Source organism: Tympanuchus pallidicinctus, unplaced genomic scaffold (genome assembly GCF_026119805.1).
Source record: "Tympanuchus pallidicinctus isolate F22 unplaced genomic scaffold, pur_lepc_1.0 scaffold24, whole genome shotgun sequence".
Taxonomy (NCBI): domain Eukaryota; kingdom Metazoa; phylum Chordata; class Aves; order Galliformes; family Phasianidae; genus Tympanuchus; species Tympanuchus pallidicinctus.
This window is the reverse complement of record NW_026294741.1, coordinates 8991176-9014419: the sequence shown is the minus strand read 5'-3', so window position 1 is coordinate 9014419 and position 23244 is coordinate 8991176. Positions and strand designations below refer to the sequence as shown.

The window sequence follows — 23244 nt, the reverse complement described above, 5'->3', positions numbered from 1 at the left end:
CCGTGCTGCCAGGAGCTCGTAGAGAGCAAACTTTCCTCCCTCTGGCTCTCCACCTCAATGCACTGCCAATAGCATCGCTGCTCGCGAGCAGCCGTGCCGGCTCTCCAACACCTTGATTTACAGTTTGTTGCTGCTGCCACCGAGGAACTCCTGCCGCCACCGGATCACCAGGATGGTCCCTACGGGCACCGAGCTGCTGCTGGAGCCGGCAGGACAGGGCCGGTGAGCATCGCTCCCGGGGAGCAGCGCCGCCAAATTGGGATTCTAGCCCTTTAAATCCGATCCTGTACTGAAAAAAAAAAAAAAAAAAAAAAAGAGCGAGTGAGCAAGCAGGAGAGAGCCTTCAGACTCTTTTAATTAATGCCTGTACTCTGTTCTGTCTCCCCAAGTCACAGTGGGTGCTCTCACTTCCTCCAGACCACCTCGGGACACGGCGGCATGGCGGGGGGCAGCCGCTCACCTGGCAGCAGGTACGCGCTGGGGGCCGGGGCTGCCGCGTGGCTTCACCCCTCTCATCTCTCTTCTCATTCCCCATCTCTTTCTATTTTTTCCCTGCGGAGTTGAGTGGGGTTGGGCAGGGTTGCACGGTGCCCTCCTGGGGACCCCGGGCTCAGCCTCCTCCCTTCCTCACCCTTCGCTCCCGGTTGCGTGCCCTGGATGTTTTTTGTTCCCCTCCCTCTTTAAATCCAAGCGCTGCACTCGGTGGAAGATAAGTTGGTTACCTACAGCAAGAGTCACAGCAGAAGTTGCCCTCACGGCTGCTCGCTCCTCTCCCCGCTGCCTCCCCTCCAGGTCCACCAGGTGAAGAGCTTGGCCATATCCTTTCATGCGCAATGCAGAGCGCTCCGAGGAAGCCGGTCCCGTTATTGGGAGTTCCGTCTGTTCAGCAGCACAGCCCACAGCAGCTTTGGCTGGGCTGATAAATCGCCCTTCGTTGGGAATGTTGTTGGCGGAGAACGTTTAGCTGCTAACCAGCACGTTCCCCAATTGATTTTTCTCTCCCCCTTCTGCTCCTACCTGAGCGATCTCTTAATTTATATTTCTATGCTCCAGAGCCATTTCTTTACGTTATGCATCATTGATCTTTTGTGCAAGTGCGTGTTTGGGACCCCCAAGCTGGTTCTGCTCCTTGCAGGTGTGCCCCATGAGGGCGAGGGTCCTCAGGAGCCCTCTCCCTTCCAGTGGGAGAAGAGGCTCTGCCAAGAAAACATTCACCTTGGTGCCTGGCTGAGCTTAGGAACACTTTTGACGAATAGTGAACCTCCTCGAGGCTTGAAATAGGGTTGGAAAAGCAGCCACTAATCTTCTTGAGCAGTGCTAGATGGTGGCCATCGCTCCCCGTAAATCAGGAACAGGCTGTTTGTGTATGGCATGTTGAGACGTTAGCACAGCAAAAAAAAAAAGTCCTACTAATCCACCAGCATCACCTCCAGCTTGCTGGCATTGCAGAGGGCTTGTGGGGGAAATGCTGTGAACTCAGCATGTCTGACAGCACCTGGAAATTTTGGGGCTCCCCAGCGGGGCAGAAAAGCATGTCTTTTGTCACCAATATTAATTGCTCTCAGTGAGAGAGGGATGGGACAGGGAAACTTCCAAGGGAAACAGAGCTGTGTGTGTCAGCAGCCCAACAGCAAGTGCACCTGGAGGGGTTGGGTGTGCTGTAGGCAGCGATGAGTTTGGAAATAGACACAGCGACAAGGAGATGCTGCTGGTGAGCAGAAGCAAAACGGCTGGGGAAAGAGAAACCTGCAGTGATGAGCTCACAGGGGTGCAGGGCTGGGGGAGAGCAAGTGCTGCGTGCCCGGGGTTATGTGGTTACTGTTTAACCCTGGGTTCCTCTCGGAGGTGACTCTTGTGTTGTTGTTGAGATGTGTGCAGGCGGTGGTTGAACTGTTTGAGGCTCTGGGTGACGTGGTGATGGAACTCGGTGCAGGATAATAGCTGCCTTGTTCCACTCCAGGGACCTGGCAAGGAACCCTGAAAGTGCCCTTAGTTTTGTGTTTGATCTGGGATCTGAGTGGGGATGTGAGCAAACGTGCCCAAGAAACCAGCTTGAAAACCCATTGGTGGCTGCAGGTAGGTGCAGCAGTGGTGGGGGCATCGCAGTGTGGGGCAGAGCTCACCATCAACGGGCAGAAATGGGAACACGTCCCCTGCCACGTGCCATTGCACACCAGGACAGCCAGCGGGTGAGATGTGAGAGCCACCAGAAATAGAAGCAGGCAGAGATGGAGAGAGCAAAACATCCGTCTTGGTTCAGCAAAGTGACTCAAGCATCGCGAGCACGCGGAGGGTGGGGAGTAATTATTTATAGTGCCATCAGCAGAAATAATAGGATGAAATGAAGGGCTGAAAAGTTTTGCTGACTCTCAGGGAATGCGTTCTGGCACGGGATGTTTGTTCCCAGGCCCAGACCTTAACATCTCCACCGCTACCAAGTTTGGAGCCTGGTGCTGGTGCTGCTGGTGCCAGCAAAACTTCACCAGGAGGTTTTTTTCCTCCTTTCAGGAGGAACCCCCTGAAATTGGAAGTGAGAATCTGCTGAGCTGAGCCCGTGTCATATGGCTCCCACCTGAGTCAACTCTGACACCATGGCCAGGATCGTTCTGCTTCAATTATGCCCTGGCACTGCTGCCCACAGCTGTGGGCGCCCCATCCCTGGAGGTGCCCCAGGCTGTGCATGGGCCCTGGGCAGCTTCAGCTGGGGGGCACCCAGCCCACAGCAGGGATTGGAGCTGGATGGGCTTTGAGGTCCCTTCCAACCCAACCATTCTGTGATTCAATGACTTAGACAAGAGCACAGGACTATTGCTTCTCAATAGGACAGGGCTGTTGGGTTTGGGATTCCCATTCTAATTCCGTGGACGCTGTGATTAAAAGAGGGGGGGGAAAGAAGCTATTTTCAAGATCAGCAGTTGGTGTAATCCAGCTCATTGTTCTCCGTAATTAAACTCTGCACTGTGCGTTTCAATAGCGCACTTGAACCATGATGACAAAAGGAATTAGAGGGATTGGCAGATAGACGCAGGCAGAGAAGAGCTCACCTGGCATCACTCAAACTAAAGGTGACCCGCCTAAGGTTTTCTTTTCCAAGCCGAGAAAATTGAACTTGGGATCTTCTTTGTGGTGATGAAAAGGCCTTTTTTCCCCCTTTCTTTTCTTTGGGTATGGGTGATGAATAGCACCAAGCTTGTCTCTCCCTCTTTGGGCGGACACTTGGGGGCTGTGGTGGGTTGGAACTTGAACCCAGCCAACCCCTGGCATATTTGGTGTCCTGTCCTGCAAACACTAAGGGGCAATAAGTGTTCTGTAATCCTTGAGCTCGTTCCTCCCTCTGAGCTTCTACCAAGCCCCTTGGTAACATGAGAGATCAGTCTGAGTGGGCATGTGGCTTCATAACTTCCTGAAAGGCAATTTGCTCTGCTTGTCAATCTCCATCCATTCAAGGCTTTCCTTCTACAAGCAAGACCTGAGTTTCTGAAGAAAGAGCAGAAAAGTAATTCTTTTTCTATTGTAGGTAATAACCTTTCCCACTTCCTCTGCTCCATACACTGGAAAGAGCAGAAACACAAAAGACACAGTTCTCATTTTCACTTTTTCTTTGCCAACCACCTTTAAACAAAAGAAAAATAGCAGCGTTTCTGGAGCAGGAAGGTTCCAAAATGGATCTGACTGAGATAAAACCTGAATTTGCTCTTTCTAGCTGCTAGACTCTAACACATTCTTCTATTCAGAACAAGGGACATATGTCAACCCCGTTCTACGTCTCTGGCAGGATATTACAGATTGAATTAGTATGATAAATTAAACATAGTCGTAACATTCCACAGAGGTCTCAGATTGTAAAAATGCATCGTATGAATGAAATCACACAGTTATTAAGCAGTGTGCTCGAGATACAAACATCACTGCGGCCGGGAAGGAAGAGAGCAGTCATGTCTGGGGCTCGGGGAATCCAGATGTGGGGTTATCAGTGCAGATCATCGGCGGCTTAGCTGGATTCAGGTGGCCTTTCAGGGCAGCTAATCCACCATCTGCTGCCACATTTTCTTCTTTGAGTTTTTTATCCTTTTTTTTTTTTTCCCTTCATTATTCTGATACTTTCTTTTTTTCTCTTTGAACGTAAGCTGCTTCTAGCGTATGAGCTAAAACCTGTGTTTTAATGGAGGGAGACAAGAGGCTGCACAGACAATTACAACTTGTTTTCCACTCAGAGACTGCTGGAAATCAATTGTCTACCAGAGGCTGACCATTAGATAAAGTCAAGACAAACTGCATCAGAAGCCCTGGGGATCCTTGAAAGCAGGTTTTCAGTAGTCACCTCTAGGTGTTGCCCAACTTGACAGAGGTTTCACCCTTTAAATCCTTTTATACTGAGACCTGGTTTGCTCAGGAATGGAACGACAATGAATTATTTCTGGCTTTCCCCAAAGCACTGACTCCAGATTGAGAACTGCCCAAGTGCTCTGGGAGCCTGGCTCCTATTGCAGAGTGGCTTAGTGGACTCCCGGGAGTTTTACACGCTGTGTTGGAAGCTGGCAGGATGCCCTTGGGTGGTTTTACAGGAATTTCCCTTGGAGGATCTGTTGCAAGAGTAGACACAAGAATGGTCTGGCATATGAAGAACTGTAAACGAAACAGGGATGTATGTTTCTTTTTGCTCCCTTTCAAACACGCTTTGGTAAATCAGTCAATGAAGACAGGAGAGGGTTGAGAATAATAAAGCTTTTCTGGGGTTTGAGGAGAAAGCTGCTGTGCTATGACCAGCACTCTCACGGAGGAGAACCCAGGTCCACCTGCCGCTAGGGTGCTTCCTGCTCGTGCAGTGTGTGACACCACAGCCACCCAGGAGTGACACCAGGGGGTGGATTCAGGTTTGCAGCTGTGCCCAGGAGCCTGCTGGATGAGCAGGGGTCAGCTGCTGGCTCTGGGAAGGGCAGGAGTTCTGCGGTGGCCAGGGAGCTGGTGGTGGAGATGAAATTGCTTGTGGGCACCTGAGCTAGAACACATGAATGGACTGTAATGTGAGTTGTGGCTGTGCTGAGAAGCTTTGGTTGCGTGACATCACCACTTGGCATTGTACACAGGTCCACACAAAATCATGGTCCTGATGGGCAAGACCTCACACAGTGGAGGGCCACACGGTCCATCGTGGCGTGATGGATGTCACAAGCAGGCAGGAGGGCCACTGCTCCCAGCTGGTGCAGCCCAGCCCCAGGGTTCAGATTCCAATGGCTATGGGGAGTGGGAAGAAGATTGAGATGTTTTAGAAAACCCTCACCCTTGACAAGCAAGTTGAAAGAGTAGATTGATTCTTTTCTGCGTCGGATTGGACCATGGGCTGAAAGTGCTCTTGTCTTGTGACCTGCTGATTGAAGGAGCAAAATCATACAGTGCTGTCATCGGGAACTTTGATAAATATTTTATTTCCTTGTGAAATGTCGTTTATGAGAGACGCAGCTTTCTCTGGGGTACAGGAATAAGACAGATTGTGGAAACTACTGTCACTGCTCTTTACGACCCGGCTGAACTGCGCGACTTCAGACAGGGGTTTCATGATGGAGGAATACAAGCTTATATCATCTATGGCACAAAAGATGACAGGGAATGCAGCTCAAGTCTCATTTAATGCTTGAGAAAACAGGCTTTGTCCTGGCTGGGAGCAGCCAGAGGCATCAGGCAGCCTTGAGAGACCTTGCTCACCCCCTGCAACACTCACCCTGCTCTTGCCCTATACCTGCTGTTAAAAACCCATCAGATGCTGTGCTGGGCCTGAGGCAAACCTTTCAAACAGCTTGGATGAGAGGCAGGGTCAGCTGCAACTTGCCAGAAACCACTGCTATGGACGAGCTTTGGTAACCACATGTGTCCTGATGAGAAAGTCCCAAGCAGAACACTGTGATGTCCACGCATATCCATGAACAAGGAGGCATCGTGGTGCCTGAAAGCAATATGGGTGTTCTCCAGGTCCCCCAAGCCCCTCTGTTATGTGTGTCTGCCAGAGGCAGCTGGTTGTACTGGGAATACACATCAGTGACAACAGTGCTACCAAAGTACGTGACAGAACACCCACCCTTGTGGTGCAGTTTGCTGAAGACAAGCCCTTGGAAGCCCTGAGAATGTTTTTTTTTTTTTCTGTGATAATGTGCTTAAGTTAGATCCACCACAGAGGATATTAAATGACAGATTAGCTGAGCTTAATAGTGTGAATTATGAAAAGAACCTGCTCTGTGCAAAGCATAGGGTCACATTCAATGACTCACTAGGCATTTTCTTGACCATTAGTTGAACACTTCATGTCAAAAATGTGATCCACATAGAATTTCTGCAGTTTGATGGAGAATGACTTTAGCTCTCAGTGTCCAGCAGCTACAGGAGGAAATGTTTCCCTCTATGTCAGCAAAAAAAACAACCCAAACATAGTCCCAAGGCAATGGTGTGGGAGTTCCTATGTTGAGCTATGCCTCAACACAGCTACTGTATAATACAGTGAGAACAAATTTCCATTTCACCTATTATCCTGGAAGAGTGCAAGTGCAGCACATGCCTTCTCTTACAACTTTCCAGCTTCTGTTGATCACTCACAGACGCTTCCTGAGCTGGGGGCTATGCCTGTCTCATTTTCAGTGAATTATTTAAGTCCTCCTTGAACCTATTTCTGCCTTTGAGCACCATCGTGTCTTCCAGCAAAAATTCAACATCTTAATTGTACACTCCTTGCAAAAATACTTCCTTTGAATTCTTTAAAATCTGCTCCTCTTAGTCTCACTGGAAAACTCCTAGGTCTGCCGCTGCGAAAAATAGAGTGTGTTTGTTCTCTGTTGACCTTCCCTATGTCCCCATGTTGAGGACATAATAAAATTCTGATTTGGTAAGAGTCTCCTACATCCCTTTCAACCACCTCTTTGCCAGATTGAAGGGTCCTACTGTGTTAGTCTATTTTTGTATAGAAGTTCTCTGGCTTTGTTCAGCTTCACTTCCTTCCTCTCGCCATTTCTTGCTCTGCTATTTCCTTTCTAGGATGCACTGAGCAGAAATGTATTCATCATGTAGGTGCACAGTGATTCAGATAACAGCACAGTTTCAATTCTGTCCTCTATTTCTTTCCCTCACATTATATTCACCCATAGTTATGTTGAGCTTTGAGTTGATGTTTTCAGGGAACTATCCATATTCCTTCCAGTAACTCCTTTGTGAATGGTAATGACTAGTTGATAGTTTACCATTTTGTAGGGAGACTACAGGATATTTTTTCCCATGTGCATTATTTTGCACTGTTTCGCACTGAAATTCAGCTGTTATTTTATTTCTCAGACACGGAGTTCTGTGAGAGTTTTTTTGTAACTGATACAACCAGTTCTGGTTTTGATTACCCCGATTAATTTCCTATCGCTGATATATTTTGTTGTCCTCATACTCTCCCAATCCCCAGATCATTTCTTAGTATATGAGCAGATCTATCAGACAGGTCTCTTTGGGTTTGCCGTTGGATGCTTCTTCCATTATGAAAACAGATTATTTATCTCTGTTTCTTGCCTTCTTTTCCCAGCCTTCTTTTCCCACCTCCTTCGTAATGAAAAACGATGCAAACAATTCACTTTAACCTTTCTGCTATGTCTTTCTCCCGAGAATACATTTTATGCAGTGATCATCTATCAGCCACACCACTACTCTGGCAAACCTCCTTCCCCTAATGTTCCTGAAGGGGTTTTATTGTTACTTTTTATGTCTCTAGCAAGTTGTTGCTCAAAACCCTTTCTGGCCTGCCATATCGTTCCTCTCCATGCAATTTGTCACGTTCCGGATTCTATTTCCTCTCTTGAACATGACTTGGGCTTTTAGAGGAATGCCTTTTAACAATTCCACTCTGCTGTGTAGCTGCACAAACATTCATCCTTTCAGCTCTCCTTTGTTTGGCAGTGTATGTTTATTCCAGGCTTGCAATAAGGAGTTTTGAAATGGTTCTCTTCCAGCTGCTCTTTTTAATTTCTTCTCAAGCAGCTTCTTCATTTTTTATGTACTTTGTCATTTTTTAAGGTCATCTTTGAGTAGTCCTTGGTACCTTGGAACCAAACTAAGAGCTGCTTTTCTGCTTCTCAATGATTGCAGTCATCTATTTACGATGCCCAAAAATTATTTCAAATGTTGGGCCTCAATCAGAAGTTGTCTTCCCAATGTGTCCTGGCTTTCCAGAGCCCCACCAGCCAGCTTCTTTCCAAGAGAATCTGAGGGAAGCTGTATTGATACCCTCACCCAAGTGAGTGTCCCCATTCTTCAAATTCTGCCACTTGCAAAAATATTGAATGCAACAGCTCTACACTGTGCTGTACACTCCTGCCTACCTTGGATGGCACAGCTAAATCAGCAGTAAAAGGAGCTGGATATTGTTACTGCCCCAGAAGAAGGACCCATGAGGTAGCACTGCAGCTCAGCCCCTTACATGCATTGTGTGTAATGTTTCGACCCAAGGCAAACCCTACTATTTCCTTTGTTTCTGAGCCAGCCCTCTACCAGTAAACAATTTGAACCTCCCATACTGAATGAAGTCATATCAATATCCCTACAGCCAGTTAGAAAAAAAAACTTTCATTTGGAAAACACTGCTACGCTGCTGTGGCAACGATCACACTAGTGGTAGCAGAACTGTTTGAGTGGGACTAAATTAAAGCACAACTGAAATGTTTGAAAGAAAATAAAGACGGCCGTCAGGGTCAGATGTAAATATGTTCTGTTGACAAATTGCAGGAAACAAAAAAAAAAGGTAGAAGTTGTAGTTGCAGAGATGACTGAAGGTCCCTTCCCACCCAAACCAACCTATGGTTGTGTGACTTCAGAATATGAAAAAACAGAGCACGTTTAGTTTACTAAAAAGCTAGAATGCTTACAAGAACATTTGACTACAATACATATCCTATGCTTTTTAGAGAATTTTTGTAACATACTGTATGGGAGCTGTTGAGCCATGGACTGATTGAGCACCTGGGGAAAGGACTGGTCAGCCCTGGCAGCACAGGTGAAGGCAATTCATCCCTGTGATAGAAAGGCCTGGCTGTGCCTCCACAGACCTTATTTAAGGGCTGACTGCCAGTGGGGAAGGATCTTTGGTTGGAGATCTCTCTTTGGTGAAGCTTTTTCCCTGTGAACCTGGAATCTTCTGGTATGGGTGAGCAATGTTCTTCGCTTCCTTTATAGCACCTTTGTATCGTGCTGGTCCTTCCATCATTGCACCTTTGTTGTAATGCCTTTCCCGTTGTGTTGATCTGTCCAATTGCTGTACATACATAAAATGGGGAAACTAAGCTTGTTTTAATAAGTAAAATCTTTAAGTACTGTTGAAAAACAGCATAAACATTCAGAAACTTCTTTTACAGAACTTAGAGTTGCTAGTAAAGTCCTGATTCAGAAAAGCCTATGACCTCAAATGAAGTAGCTTGAATCCATGGCACAAAAACATGTGTTGAGATTAATCAAATGTATTGATCTTTTTATAAATCCTTACATTTACTTTCTTGAGCTGGGATAAAGCTTTGTGTATGGATCTGGAAGACTAGAGCAATCCTCTCAGCTTTACAGTTGGCTTCCAGAGGAGCACCAATGGTGCCACATTGCAGCATTCACCAGTTTACCATTACTATGGCACAGGACAACCTCCACAGAAGCATTAGTTATGATATCAGAAAAAGGTTTTTCCTATTCAGCGTGCAAACCACAGTTCCACTGTGCTTCTGAATGCTGGCTTGAAGCTTTATCATTACCAGAGCTCTGAGGACTCACCTGAGCTCACCTGGATCCCATCCATAGCTCCATCAAGGCCATGGGGCTCATTGAAGCTGTGATTATTTTCTTCCCCATCGTGGAGCAGACCAACCTCTACCACTCGATGACAGACCCACTCCTCACCAGACATTCCATCGCTGAATGCCTCCTGCTAAGCTGAGTCCTATATAAATAGTAGCAGTGTGGGTTAGGATTGAGTGTGGTTTTGTGGCCGTAACTGGAAGCTATGGATATCAGGAGTAATACGTAAAAATGTGATTGGAGCAGCATCATTAGCGAGATGGATGAGTGTATTTGTGTGCTAGAATAACTACTGAGTGCTATCCAATTAAGCCTGGACATCTCCTATATGCCAAGGTGTTGATTTGTGCAATTGGTTGATAGTGACTGCAGCTCTGAGTTCAAAATAACTATTTGCTGTTCTATATTTATATCTCTGGCCTCCCAGCCATCCTAATAAATGCCTAATGAAGATCTGCTTACATCTAGCCCTGCCAGATCTTGACCTAAACCCTGTTTCTTTTTGGCTCCCATGCTGCTGCCTGCAGTCCTGGTTGGATTGTTGAGGAGCCACCTGCCCTGTGCATTGCCATGAGCTGCTGCTTCCACCTTCACAGCAGAAGAATCTCTGTTGAATTAGTCTCAGCACACAGCAATTACGTTACAGAAGTCAGGAGAAAGGGAGCAGCGGTAATTTGTAAATCTTAATTCTGCCAACAAAATCCTATTCATTTTTGTTGGGTTTCTTTTCCTTCCCTTTTTGCTCCCCACACCTTGGCAAGGCTCTTTCCTGTTTTTCTTCCAGTACATGGCAAATGCACAATAAGAACAGGAGGTCATTTACTCCAAACCCTCAGCTTACAATTCTTCTGACATCGCCAGTTGTTTTTCCTAAAGGCTGTGAATAATGCACGAATTCATTGTTGGCTAACAGTTATAATTGGACTTTTCTAAATTTTCAAGAGCTTTGAAGTTGCCAGCATACTTCCCTGTGGCTCTGTATTTGCACTTCATCAGCTGGGGTGCACCCAACCGACCCTACAACTGCTGCCCTGCTGCTTAGCGTACAAAGGCAGGAAGGAACAGTAGGGATGCAAGGTCCCATGCCAGAAAACTTCACCACCTCTGGATAGTAGAGAATATTTTCAAGAAGCTTTGCCAGGCTGATCTCCTTGGGCAGCGTTTTGCACCCAGTGTATTTCAAGATGCATTGCTGTGGAAACTACTGCCAGATGGTGATGTCAGGCTGATGTCAGGCAGACCATAGCAAGAGCAGCCTCTCCTCTCCCTGCAGACTTCTGCTGCAGTGTAATTGTCCTGTGGCTGTTGCTGTTCCCATGCAGACAGTGATTTCTTCCAGCCCTGAAACTCCAAAGGGAATTTTCCTTGTGCAGTACTCTCCCAGGAAAGCTTTCAGGAACAGTTCAGGTGAAGAGGAAGAAAGAAGGGTGCGTTTCTGATCCACGTGGTGAGATAAGCATGGGAAAAACTTGACGTACTGCCAATAAAAGTTAGAGTGAGGGAACTTTCAGCTGGATGGAGAGGGAAGAGTTATAGGGAGGAGGGGAAAGTGTCTCAGCTACATTAAGACAAAGCTGATAGTTCTTTGCCAAAATGGTGTCTTTTGGTCTGAAAACATCGTTTTTGGGTTCTCTGATGCTGTTCTCGAATCTGCTGAATTCAGACTGAGGGAAACGGTTCACTTGAATCGTTATTTTTTGCACTAGGTCATTGAAGTCTGCATGGGAATTTCTCTAGGGCCTGAATTTAGGAGCTCAGTAACCCACAGCTCTGGGCTGGGAGCAAAGAAGCCAGCAAGTTCTGCTGGAGATGGCTGAATCAGCTGCAAACCCAGCTGCAGAAGGAGCCTCACTTGTGACCCCACCTCTCCTGGGGCACGTTTGATGCCTTGTGGTTCCTGACCACATAAAGGCTATGACATGCAGTCCCTAGGGTGAGGGATATGTGCCAGTTCTGATGATCCAGTGGTGAGTCAGAAGGTGGGCTGTGCTGCCTGGAGCCATCTCTGCACCATCTGAAAGGAGCTCTTGCACCAAGGATTTCTGCTTCCTATTGGAGTTGCCTCCAAGCTTGTGTCACTTCTTTGGGTGGGTTTCCATTCAGTTCTGCTGCTACTTCGCATGTTGTAAACATCTGAATATTGATTAGACACGAAGAAATTCATTTCTTGTCTGTTTTGTTTATGTTTTTGTTCAGACAGGATCTGTGAGGTTTACTCTCTGTCCTATTGAGTGTTTAAGCATTTCTTATCATTTGAGCTAGGAAAAGATGAGCTCCTGCTTTCTGATGGCCTGATGCCTAGGCCGTACACTTTGTTGTTCTGATCCAAACCAATGGAGCTCTTAGGTATGGGTCACCTCCTCCCATGGGGAATATCTGAAATTGCAGGGCTCAGAGCTGAACAGCACAACTACTTCACAGGGGAAAAAAGAATCGTAGAATGGTTTGGGTTGGAAGGGACCCTTAAGATCATGCAGTTCCAATCCTCTGCTATAGGCAGGGACATCTCCCACCAGACCAGGTTGCTCACAGCCCTGTCCAATCTGGCCTTGAGTGCTTCCAGGGAGGGGGCATCCACAACCTCAACCTCCTCCTGTGGCCAGCAATGGTGTCTGGTATTCTTGCCAAACACTCTTGGCCTTTATCAAGTGCCAGAAGATGAAGTGACTCTGCATTAGTCATGATCTTTTGTCAGGTTTGCTTTTTCTGTGTTGACTTGAAGCCCCATGAATTTGGGACTGCAGCAAGCTGAACTTTAACTTCAGGTCCTGCCACTTAATGAGAAGGTCATTTACATCACCCTGTGCTGTCACTGATGTTATGATGGGCTGGAGATGTCAAGGTCTGGGGGGCTTTTTCTCATTGTGTGATGAGGCCTATGAGCTGCAGGTTGTGCACTTCAACAACAGGCACGTACATTTGTCCCAGCCACATCTTTGTCTTTACCAAGGCTATTGCTCTGCCTGAATCCTGTCTGGAAATGCTGCTAGGGATTTATTTAAAGCATTTTCTTTTTCCTGGGCAGAGAGGTCTATCCATGGCAGTATACTTCCATCTTCACCAGAAACAGAGCATTCAAGTTCTGACTGACCTTACTGCTCCTGGAGGCAAGTGTATTTCTTCTGCTTTCCAAGTTAAATGGTGACATATGCATTAGGGAAAAAGCCCTTGCATCCAAGTCTTTGTACACCCTGGTGGTCTTCTTGAATGCTACTTGACTCCTGATGAATAAAAATGCTTTATCTACCTGAGGGGCAGTGAAAGCATCTTCCTTGCATAGTCACTCTTCCAGTCCACTCTCATACCTGTGAACCTCTTCTCTGCCTCCTCTCGTGGAATGTGCTTTTACTGGAGAGAAAAATTAGATGTGAGGAAAGTCTGGAGATCCAGATGTCCAAGCAGCAGCGCTGCCATCCAAGCTCTGTCCTTCATGGCTTGTAATGAGGAGCCTTGGAGTGGAGCAGAGCCCTGACCCACAGCCAGCCTTTGTACCTGCTCTCACCTCCTTTGCCAAGAGGTGAAGTCTGGAGCAGCTGCTGATGATTTTCATTTTCAGCCTTAGCTTCTGAGCTATAAATAAGCCTGGAAAATAACCACATTTTCTCTGAATTATGTAACAGATGTTAAATTCCCCAAGATGAAGAGGTGTCAGCCTGATGGAAGGAGTGATACGAGGACCTTCTTTTTCCTTTGAGCTGGGCTTTCTTTCTTATTTGAATCTGTGAATTTGGCTATCTACTGCTAGAGGTAATAAATAAATAAAAGTGAGGATCACCCCACGGTTGTGTCTCAGCCCTGCTGATCCCATCTCTTCCCCATGCATACATGTTTAAGCTTTCCTTGCCTTTCTCCACCATCAGATTTTGAAGATGGTGCCATCCAAAATGAAGTCCCATTGAAAGAATGTGTTGTGATGAAGAGCTGTTGAGTGAGTCACCACAACCGTGTTGGCAAGGTGGGCTGTGGAGCAGGCCAGATCCTTACGCTTGGCACGAGACAGAAAAAAGTGAAAGAGGAGAGAGAGAAGCTGGAGCCAGGAGCACTGCAGTGCTTGGCCAGCCAGCAGGGCTGGGCTGCAAGTGCTTTCCTTGGTTAAAGCTTTACTGAAGCTTTAACCGCTTCAGTAACACAACTCTGCCCAAGTGGAGACGTTTCCATGCTGTGCCCTCCTCTGGGCACAGGGAGATGGGCTTAAGGCAAACACAGAGGATGTGTTCTGTGCAAGGAAGGGGTCTGAAACGTTTTTGCCTTGCCTCTTTCTATTTTCCCCCTTTTTCCTCCTCTATGTGATGGTTAAAAAATCTTACAATTTTATGAAAGCCTTCGCCTAAGAGGGGCCCTTCGCATCTCTAGTCCAGCACCTGCCCAAAGTTGCAGAAGACTTTCTCCTGAAGAATGAAGATTGCACTGCCTGTCCAGCTCACATCCCAAGGCAGCTGAGCAAACTATTAAGGTTTTTGGTTGGAAAATCCTCTGCTACCATTTGTTCCTCTTGCTCCTAGTTATTTCCCATTGACTCTTGACATGCTCCAGTTGTATCCTACTGATTTGCCATGGGGCTGATTTGCCATCCAGTCTGGTGGCATTTCCTTAATTCTAGAGGATCAATGTGGCCCTGATGATCAAGCCTCATAGTTGGCCGTTGCCAGTGCAGCCCAGATATACTGGAAATAGTTGTGAAATGCTCAGGAAAACTTCCACATCCTGAGAATTGTGCCCACCTCTGTTTGTATGCGTGGTCCATCTCATCAATACAGTTTCCTTTTATTTTCCTGTGGATTTTTAGATATTGGATTAGAATTGAGAATTAAAAGCAGTAAAGCTACTTAAAACAGTTTGTTTTGGGTTGGTTTTTTTTTTTTTTTTTTTTGATACTTTTTTCTGTTCCTTGCCACATTTTATAACTGGCCTTAATTACTCATTTCTAACCTAAAATGAGCAAGAAGGGGTGAAATCACAGGGTTTTTTCTTTTTTTTTCTTTTTCTTCTTCTTTTTTATTATTATTTTGTTATATCCTTTATGGGTGGTGGCTCCTTCCCTAGGATTCCTGCTTTGTGCCTCCTGGTGCCTTCCATTAAGACAGAGAGAAGCTGTCACCAGCTCTGTGTAACAGTGCTGAGTGGTCTCGTGGGAGAGCAATTTATAAACGTGGATTGAAGACATTGGCCCCAAGGGGACCACATTTATGTAGGTGTAGATACACAGCGAGGCCACTAAATCAGTACAGCACTAACAGTGGTGGCTGTGCTCCTACCTGTGACCCGAGGGCTCCTCTCTGTTAGAAGTGGTGCTGCTCAGACATTTATTTCTGAGCTCTGGCGTAGCGTTCCCTGTCATCCACCCACTGTAATGACAACTACAAGTGCACTTCAAGAAAGGAAGAAGGAAGATGCAGTGAGCAGGAGATCCAGTTCTGAATGGTTTCACTATTTCTCCAGTGATCTCTGTAGCTTATCCTTTGGAGCAGCTGATAGCTTTGCATTCTATTATTCACTGCTCGTTACTGATTAATGGCCTTTAGTGTCATTGCTTATTTCATTTTCTGACCAATCTGCAAGATCAGCCATTATCTAGGAAAAAAACCCTCTTTCTTTCCGGTGTTAAGTGGTTGACCAACGGAGCAAGGGTAGGGTTTGTGTTCAAGAATAAGAACAAGATGCTTTGAAAAACTGTCTGGAAATATGCACAGAGAAGAGCCCAGCTATTCTGGGGGTGCTGCAAAGCATAGAGATAAATGAGGTAGTCCAAAAAATATAAGGACTGAAACCAGAGGCCAAGCAGAACCTCCGAGTTAGTAATAACAGTGCTGTAGCGGTACAGTAATAACCCACGGCAGAGGTCTGATCTCAGGCCATGCCTCAAGTGTGCAAGACAAAATGGTAAGTCAATTCTTGCTTCAAGGCACTTAAAAGCTGTGTTACCAGGCAAGTGGGACCAGCAGCAGATGGGCAGGGGCTGGCATGGAGAGGGGATGATCAGTGCAGGGCACAGCTGTCAGGAATGTGATCTGGGAAAAGATAAGGAGGGATACATGGTACAGTTTGGGGCACCCCCCTGAGCACTAGGGCTGGCACAGGGAAAGGAATAAAGCACTTTGTTCAGAGGTGTCCCCAGCCTGGTGCAGGGTTGTTGAAGGTGTGGGGTTGATGCCCAATGGGGAGCTGGTGCCCAGCCACACTGTGGGCATGAGGGGTTCTGGTGGTGCACCCTTGGGTGCAGGAGGGAAAGAGCCAAGTTTCGCCCACAGAAGTAGGAAACATACTTTGCAAAAGCCTTTCCCGTGGCCTTGCTGCAGAACACAATGTGTGCAGGAGAATCTGAGAGGCACGGTACAGGTTTTGGTGCAGCTGGAGCCAGCCCTGGCTACTGCATCTTCTCCATCCTAACCGCGTGTTTCAGAACATCTGAGCAAATCGCTGCTGCCCCCTGGAAGGAGCAGGGCTGTGTCCCAGAGCCTGCTATTCCCATGGCGTTGAACATTCTCTGCAAAACCAGCTTTTATTTAGAACTGAACATCTGTTCCAGATGTGGTTATTCCCTGCCTGCCCTGCTGCGCTCCTGCCATTGTTGTCCCGCTCCACAGCGAAAGGCTGGCATGAATTATTGAAAGATGAAGCTTCAATAAATGATAAACCGGTACGGTGCGTGCAGTAAGTTTCTGTCAACTCCTTACAGGGTCGCGCTGCCGGCTGAGCTGAGCCCATGATGAGCTTGTGTGCTCCGCAGGACCTGCGGCCACGTCTGCCCAATGGGGCTGATCGAAGAGCGTGGAGAGGGGCAGCCCCAGCATGACAGCGACCAGGGGGACGAGGAGGAGCCGCGGCAGAGGAGCCAGCAGCCGGAGCTTTCCTCCTGGCAAGTGGTTTTCTTGTCTTGGATCCTTGAGGCGGTGGCTGGGAGGATGGGGAGGGAGAGATGCAGCTCTCAGGGTTGAGCGTTGGGCGCGTGTGATCTGACAGCATAACGGGTCTTGAGCTGAGATCTTGGAGTAAAATGTCATCCTGCATCTTGTGGTGGAAGCAGCTGTGTCCGAACCCTTGCACGTGACTCCGGGTTGAAGCCCATGGAAGGTCTGACCCGGCCAAGCCTCCACGTCGCTCACAGTTGGGAAGTCCAATGGGTTTTCGGAAGCGCAATCACCTTAGAAATTGGATTATTATTATTATTTTGTATTATTGCTATTTCCTTCTTCACCATGTTGAAAAATGGCTTGACTCATGGCTGCGGGAGGCTGTGGGGATTCGCAGCAGACCATCTGTTTCGGCTGTTAGCAGTCATTAATTCTTTTTCTTATTTTTTGCTGCTTTTGAGATACTTTGGGAAAAAATGTTCTTGATGGCATTGGAGGACTTCAAAGTCACTTATAATTTTTATTTTTTCCCTCGGAGAAACAATATGCGGTAGATGCAGTAGTTAGGAGAGAACTGCATTTTATATTGGGTTTTCTAAATGGGAATTTCTGTCTCTGGTGGACAAACAGGAGCACACGACGTCCTGTTATCTCCTTTCCACCACCCATTCACCTACTACCTGCCTTCCTCCCATACTGCAATACAGCCACTAATGAAGGCTGGTTTTGGTAGGTGGTTTGTATTTCTTCTTCTTCCTCTTTTTTTTTTTTTTTCCTGATTTAATGCCAAAAGCTTTTAATTGACAAAATAAGAACTTTTTTTTTCCAAACCATTGAGCTTCCAGCATTAAGAACTTGCTGATTCAATCAGCCTTATCCTCTCCAGTTATTCTACCCAGAAACTGGAAGATGTCTTAACTCCCTGACAGGTGTTCACAGCTGATGGCTCAGATCTGTGGATGGAGTGCTGGGGCATATGGCATGATACATAATAGAACAAATGAACCCTATTGACACTGTCCACCCTGCAGCTTGAATGCATTTATCCTTGTGCCTTGCTCCTGCTGCAAGCAAGCTCAGTCCATGAGCAGGCTCCTCTTGGAGGTGCTCTTCCCAACCAATGGACTCTGGGTTGTCGGAATTGCAGCAAACTGTCATTGTGCTGTTCTGCAAGGACCTGTGACACGGTGAATGCTGATCTTGCATGTGAGGTGTGTTGTATGGAAATGTGTGATGGGGAGGTGGTGGCAGCTCCTCCAGAGGACGCTGAGCCCTAACGTGAAGCTGGAGCTGAGAGAGAGCTCGGCGTGGGTACGTGGCTGTGTCAGTTCAGGTTGTGTGTCCCCAAAATGATGAGCTGCGCGGTGACATAGGTCTATAGCCAGGACATAGACCTGCTGTGCTGCCTTATGCTGCTTGGAGACTGTGGAACAGAACTTGGGTGTGACACGGGGTGAGGTGACAGCCGGAGTGCCTGGAACGCTTCCAGCCATCCATTAAGGCTGCAGGTTTCAGCAGTACTACAAATGTGCCCTGGAAAATGCTCCAAAGAGCCACTGCGGTCCCTGGGCTGGGGAGGTGGCACCTGTGGGTACCACGGGGATGGGGGATCATCTGCCCCACTGCCTGCTCCAGGGTGGTGAGACCCATATATATCTCCATAGCACAAAGCAAAGAGCCCGTGGTTGTGTTCCTGATGCTGAGCAATGTAGGGTTGTGCTGGGTTGGGATGTTCCCCCATTCACCCTACAAAGGGTGAGGCAGGAGGTACTCAGGTTTGATGAAGAAGGAAGGGGAGGATGAGTGTTCCCAGAGCCCACGTCAACTATTTGAGCTCTGCATGTGACTGCTTTCACTCGTGACCACCTCCTCCTCCTTGCACCTTCCCAGACTTTGGTGTGCCCCAAAATCACTGCCTGTTCCTGAGTGAGAAGTAAAGGAAAGAAAAGGGAAAAAAAAAAATCCACTGTCTTCCCATCAGGAAATTTGCCTGTTAGCACCCCAGCTACAAAAATCTCAATGGAGCTTTTCCCCCCCAAACAACCCTCGCTGATGGGAAGTCTAAAAATAAGCGCCTTCTCCACAAACAGCTTAAAGATGTTGAAAACGAAAAGCAACAAGGGATGTAGAACGCATGACTCACTAAATTACAGGGCTATCTTTCGAAGAGCAAAACAAAACACAAAGCCCTCCCCACTGAAACTCGCCGGGGCTGAGGCTGTGCGCTCGTGGAGCTGGCGCAGCCACCCTATTGTTGTGGGATGGCAAAGGGCTCAGAGCCCTCATTGCACATTTCCTTCACGCCGTGTGCCAGAGAGCTCTCCGTGTAAATAAGCCACGTGTGAGCAGGCAGCTCCATGGCACGGATGGGAGGTGCTTTTCTCCCACCCGTGGGCATGGCTGTGAGTTTGGGACCCAGAGCGCCTTGCCTTGCTCAGCCGTTGGTGTTTGGACTCTCGAGCAGATTTTGGTAGGTGTCACTGTGTTTGTCCACAGCTCCAGTTTGTTGGGATAATGTGATGAAAAGGAATTCTTGGCTTGTTGGGTTTTTTTTTTGGTATGTTGTCTTTTTTTCTCCCCAAAGGTCTCTTCTTGCAGTGTTGCTTTGGTGTTCCAACACTGATGCTTTCTTAACGTTTGCAGATGAGCTTGAATCAAAATCTTGGCGTTATGAGACAGCAGGAGAGGGATGGATGCGTGCCAAACCTATGCCTACATCTGATGTTTGCAGCCAACCCCAATCTCCCTAATAGGCTGAAATGGAGCCTTGGATGCAGGCAGATGGCGGGGCTGGAGATGTGGCTCTGCCAGAGTCTGGGGCTGCTATCAGTGTGTGCAGTGCCTTCACTCTGCTTGTGGCAGCTATGGGCTGCCCTTGCCACCATCAGCACCTGCACTTGTAGCCATCCTCCTCTGCAACAGCAGGGCTGACTTTTGTGGTCTGATAGTGATAGGCTTTAAACTAAAAGAGAGGAATTTTAGGTCAGATGCGAGGAGGAAATTCTTCACCCAGAGGCAGCGAGGTGCTGCACTGCTGCACAGAGCTGTGGGTGCCCCATCCCTGAGCTGCCCCAGGGCACAGATGGGGGGCTGGGAGGCACCCAGCCCACGGCAGGGAATGGAACTGGATGGTCGTCGAGCTTCCTTCCAACCCATTCTATGGTTCTATCAGCCCATCACTGCAAGATGCCCCTTCCCTGAGCCCACGACAGTGTTTGGTTGGCATGCCTCAACCCCAAATGTCCCATTGCTCAGTACACGCAAAGCCAAACTGATCAGTGCATCCACTGTGTGCTTTAGCAGGTGCGCCAAGGCTGCACGCAGCCGTCGTAAATCCTCACCCGGCAATGACTTAATCGAGATGTCTAGTTCTGAAATGCACTAATTAAACTTCAGAATAAACCACCCTGGGCACAAGCACCGCAAATAAAAAGTAAAAATACAAGTTTCTCCTGGGATAATTAACCATCATTAAAACATGAAAATCCAGGCTGGGGAGCAATTGTGCGCCTTCCACAAAGCTTTTAATCAGAAATAATGGGCTGAAATTAAGCAATACGAAAAATTAGGCTGAAAGGTAAGAAATGAAGCCCACGTGTGAGAGCTGACAGAACACACGGTGCTCTCCAGCCTTCTTCAGGGAGCAGCCAAATGTGAATTTCTGGGACACATACAACCTGAGTGGACCAAACTCCCCACACAGTGCTGTTGGAAATAATTGCAGCCCTCCTCACTTCAACAGCCATCATAGATTTTCCGTAGTTTTAATTTTGGTGGATCACCCCTAGCTGAGCACTGCCATTTTGTTTCAATAGAGGATTTTCTCATCTCTGGGACCTCTGAGTTTGACCCTGCAGCCTTACCTCTAGATGTAATCTGAGCTATTCTCAGATGTCAGCCTCTTTGGGAATCATTCGCTGGCTTGCCCTGCCTCCCCTTGGCACTGCACTCGTGGCTGCCATTCTCACTGCACGCTCAGCGCTCACCCACTGCTTCCCTTGATCTCAAGTCAGGAATCCAAACTGAAACCAAAGCCCTTTGGCTTTGTTGAGTATCTCCTTGTGAGCTGGGAGGTGCCCACCTACAATGGGCCCAGCAGGGGCACGACAGCTTGGAAGCAAATTGCACCCAACTGTACCCACTTGTCAGTAGGGCACTGGCTCAGCACGAGTGGTGATGAGAAGCACCGGTCCCCATGCAGGTCCCTGGCACCCACCTGTCCTCCCTGACTGCTTCTTCAGCACACTGCTTTGTCTCTCTTGTATTATATAATATCTTATATTGTATATTATTATATAATATGTCACCCAGAGGGTGGTGAGGCACTGGAACAGGCTGCCCAAGGAGGCTGTAGATGCCCCATTCCTGCAGGCATTCAAGGCCAGGCTGGATGTGGCTCTGAGCAGCCTGGGCTGCTGGTTGGTGACCCTGCACATAGCAGGGGGTTGGAACTGGATGAGCACCTATGGTCCTTTTCAAGCCAGGCCATTCTATGATTCTATGGTCTACACAATACTATATATCATGATTCCAAGAGTGCAGCACAGCCATTTCTTTCATGGAGCACCACCCCATGGGTCCTGAGGATGTGTTCCTACAATGGGGTCTGGCATGGTCTGTTCTGTGTTTTCCCAAAGACAAAGAGAGCAGGGCTGGAGGCTGGTCCTATTTTCACAGAGCCAGGTTTGGAGATATTCTGGGTATGTTTAGGGTTTAATGAGAGCATGGTCCTTTAACAATTTTTAATAATAAATACAGAACCCTGATGGATTTTCCAGCTACTGTACTCAGCTGTGAAATTTGGAACCTTTTTGGCTAATGTCTTCCAGAACTGCAGGGAAGGAAATTAGCTGAAGGCAGGGAATAACAAGGGGCTTTGCCCCCGCTTCATGCACGTAAGCAGCCTGTCTGGAGCTCAGAGCATCGCTCACGAAGTGCATTTGTGGATCAGGAGAAAATGAGAAGGGAAAAGGGTGCAAAGAGGGTGATCCAGGTCATGCCCCAATGGAATATTCTGCGAGCAGGGAGTGGGATGCAGGAGTCCTGTGCTGGAGCAGGGCAGCTGCTGGAGCACGAGGGGTTGAGCACCGATGGAGGTGGTGTATCTTGTTGGCATGGAGAGCAACCACAGCAACAAGCCCTCTGCCCACGCTTCTTGGGCTGGTGGCCACGTTCCTTCCGATGGTGACACCCCGAATGGGGAACATCATGGCTGCAAGAAAGGAGGTGGGGATGTGAGTGAGATGCCTTTGAGCTACAGAGCTGGTGCTTGTCCTGCTGCCCCTTGGGTTCAGTGCTGGTGTGGCTGTGGGAGCGGGCTGTTTCCTGCTCCCAGCAAAGGCAGTTCTGAGCATTTGGTTTCCAGTGGAGACCCTTCTGCTGGCAGCTAATCCCCCCATCTGCATGTATTTGGCTTGAGCTGTCTTGAGCTGAACTGTACCTCACCAGTGTTTGCCTTTCTCTGTCACTGCACTCCAGTGGACTTGTTGATATCAGGCAGAGATCCAAAGGGTGCATGCATGGGCTTCTCGTACATCCAGAGATGGGAGCAGAGAGCCAGGCGAGCATCTGCAGGTGAGGGCAGGATGGGAAAGCTTTTCTGGCTGCTTTGTGGTGGCTCCTGGAGCTCAAGGGTGATGCTCAGCTGCCAGAAGAGGAGCAGACCTTTGAGGTGCATTTGTTGTGCTGTTGCAGAACAGTCAGGAGCTGAGGCTGCCTGAGTTGATGTGCAGCTCTGCTCCTCAGCATCAAGCTGGCGGTCGGGTGGATGCACAGGCTGGGATGTGGTGCAGGGTGGCACAGCATCACAGGAGGCACACGTGGATGTGGCTTCATTGCTGTTTCATGGAATCGTTGGGCTGGAAGAAACCTTAAAGCCCATCCATTTCTAACCACTGTTATGGGCAGGGATGCTTCCCATCATTTCAGGGTACCCAGAACCCACCCAGCCCAGCCTCGAGCACCTCCAAGGACGGAGGCACCCACCATACCTCGGGGCAAGAGCCTCCCCTTATTTTCCCAAAAAGACCAGGCAGCATCATACACCTCTCACAACCAAAAAAAAACCAAACAAAACAAAACAAACCAAAAAACAAACCAAAAAAAACCACAAACCAAACCAAACAAAAGAGACCCGCAGAGCTCAGGGAGAGCAGCCAACTTTCCGAGTCCACCACCACCGACCCTCAGATGGGCCAACGCACCCGCAGGAGGAGGAGGCCGGAGCGAGCGGAGCCCGGCCCCCTCTTTCCCCCCGGGGGTGGGCGGCTGGGCTGCGCGGCGGCGGCGGCGGCGAGGAAGGGGTTAGCGGGGGCCCTGCCGCAAGGTGGGCCGCGACGGAGGGTGGGCCCCGGGCGGGCGCTGTGCCGCCGCCCTGCCCGGGGGCTGCCGGGGAGCGCGGCGCGGCGCGGCGGGGCTGTGCGCTGCGCGCGGGGCTGCGGGGCCATGGGGCGCTGAGCCGCAGCGCTGCCCGCCGCGCCGCCCCGCTCTCCTCCGCTCCTCTCATCACTCACCATCGTTAGATACGTTGAATTATTTTTTTTTTCCCCATTTTTTTCCTTTTTTCTTTTCTTTTCTTTTTTTTTTGTTCTTTTTC

The 23244-nt window shown here is 48.4% G+C and overlaps 1 protein-coding gene across 1 annotated transcript in view; it reads left to right on the top strand.

The window, feature by feature from the left end:
• Positions 1 to 349: 349 nt before the first annotated feature.
• Positions 350 to 23244, top strand: part of CALN1 (calneuron 1) — a 126014-nt gene continuing 103119 nt past the window's right edge. The window contains exons 1-2 of the mRNA XM_052688499.1: positions 350 to 470; positions 16475 to 16658. Of these exons, the coding sequence (XP_052544459.1) occupies positions 16548 to 16658 (111 nt within the window). The 5' untranslated portion in view covers positions 350 to 470; positions 16475 to 16547. The remainder of the gene's footprint in view (positions 471 to 16474; positions 16659 to 23244) is intronic.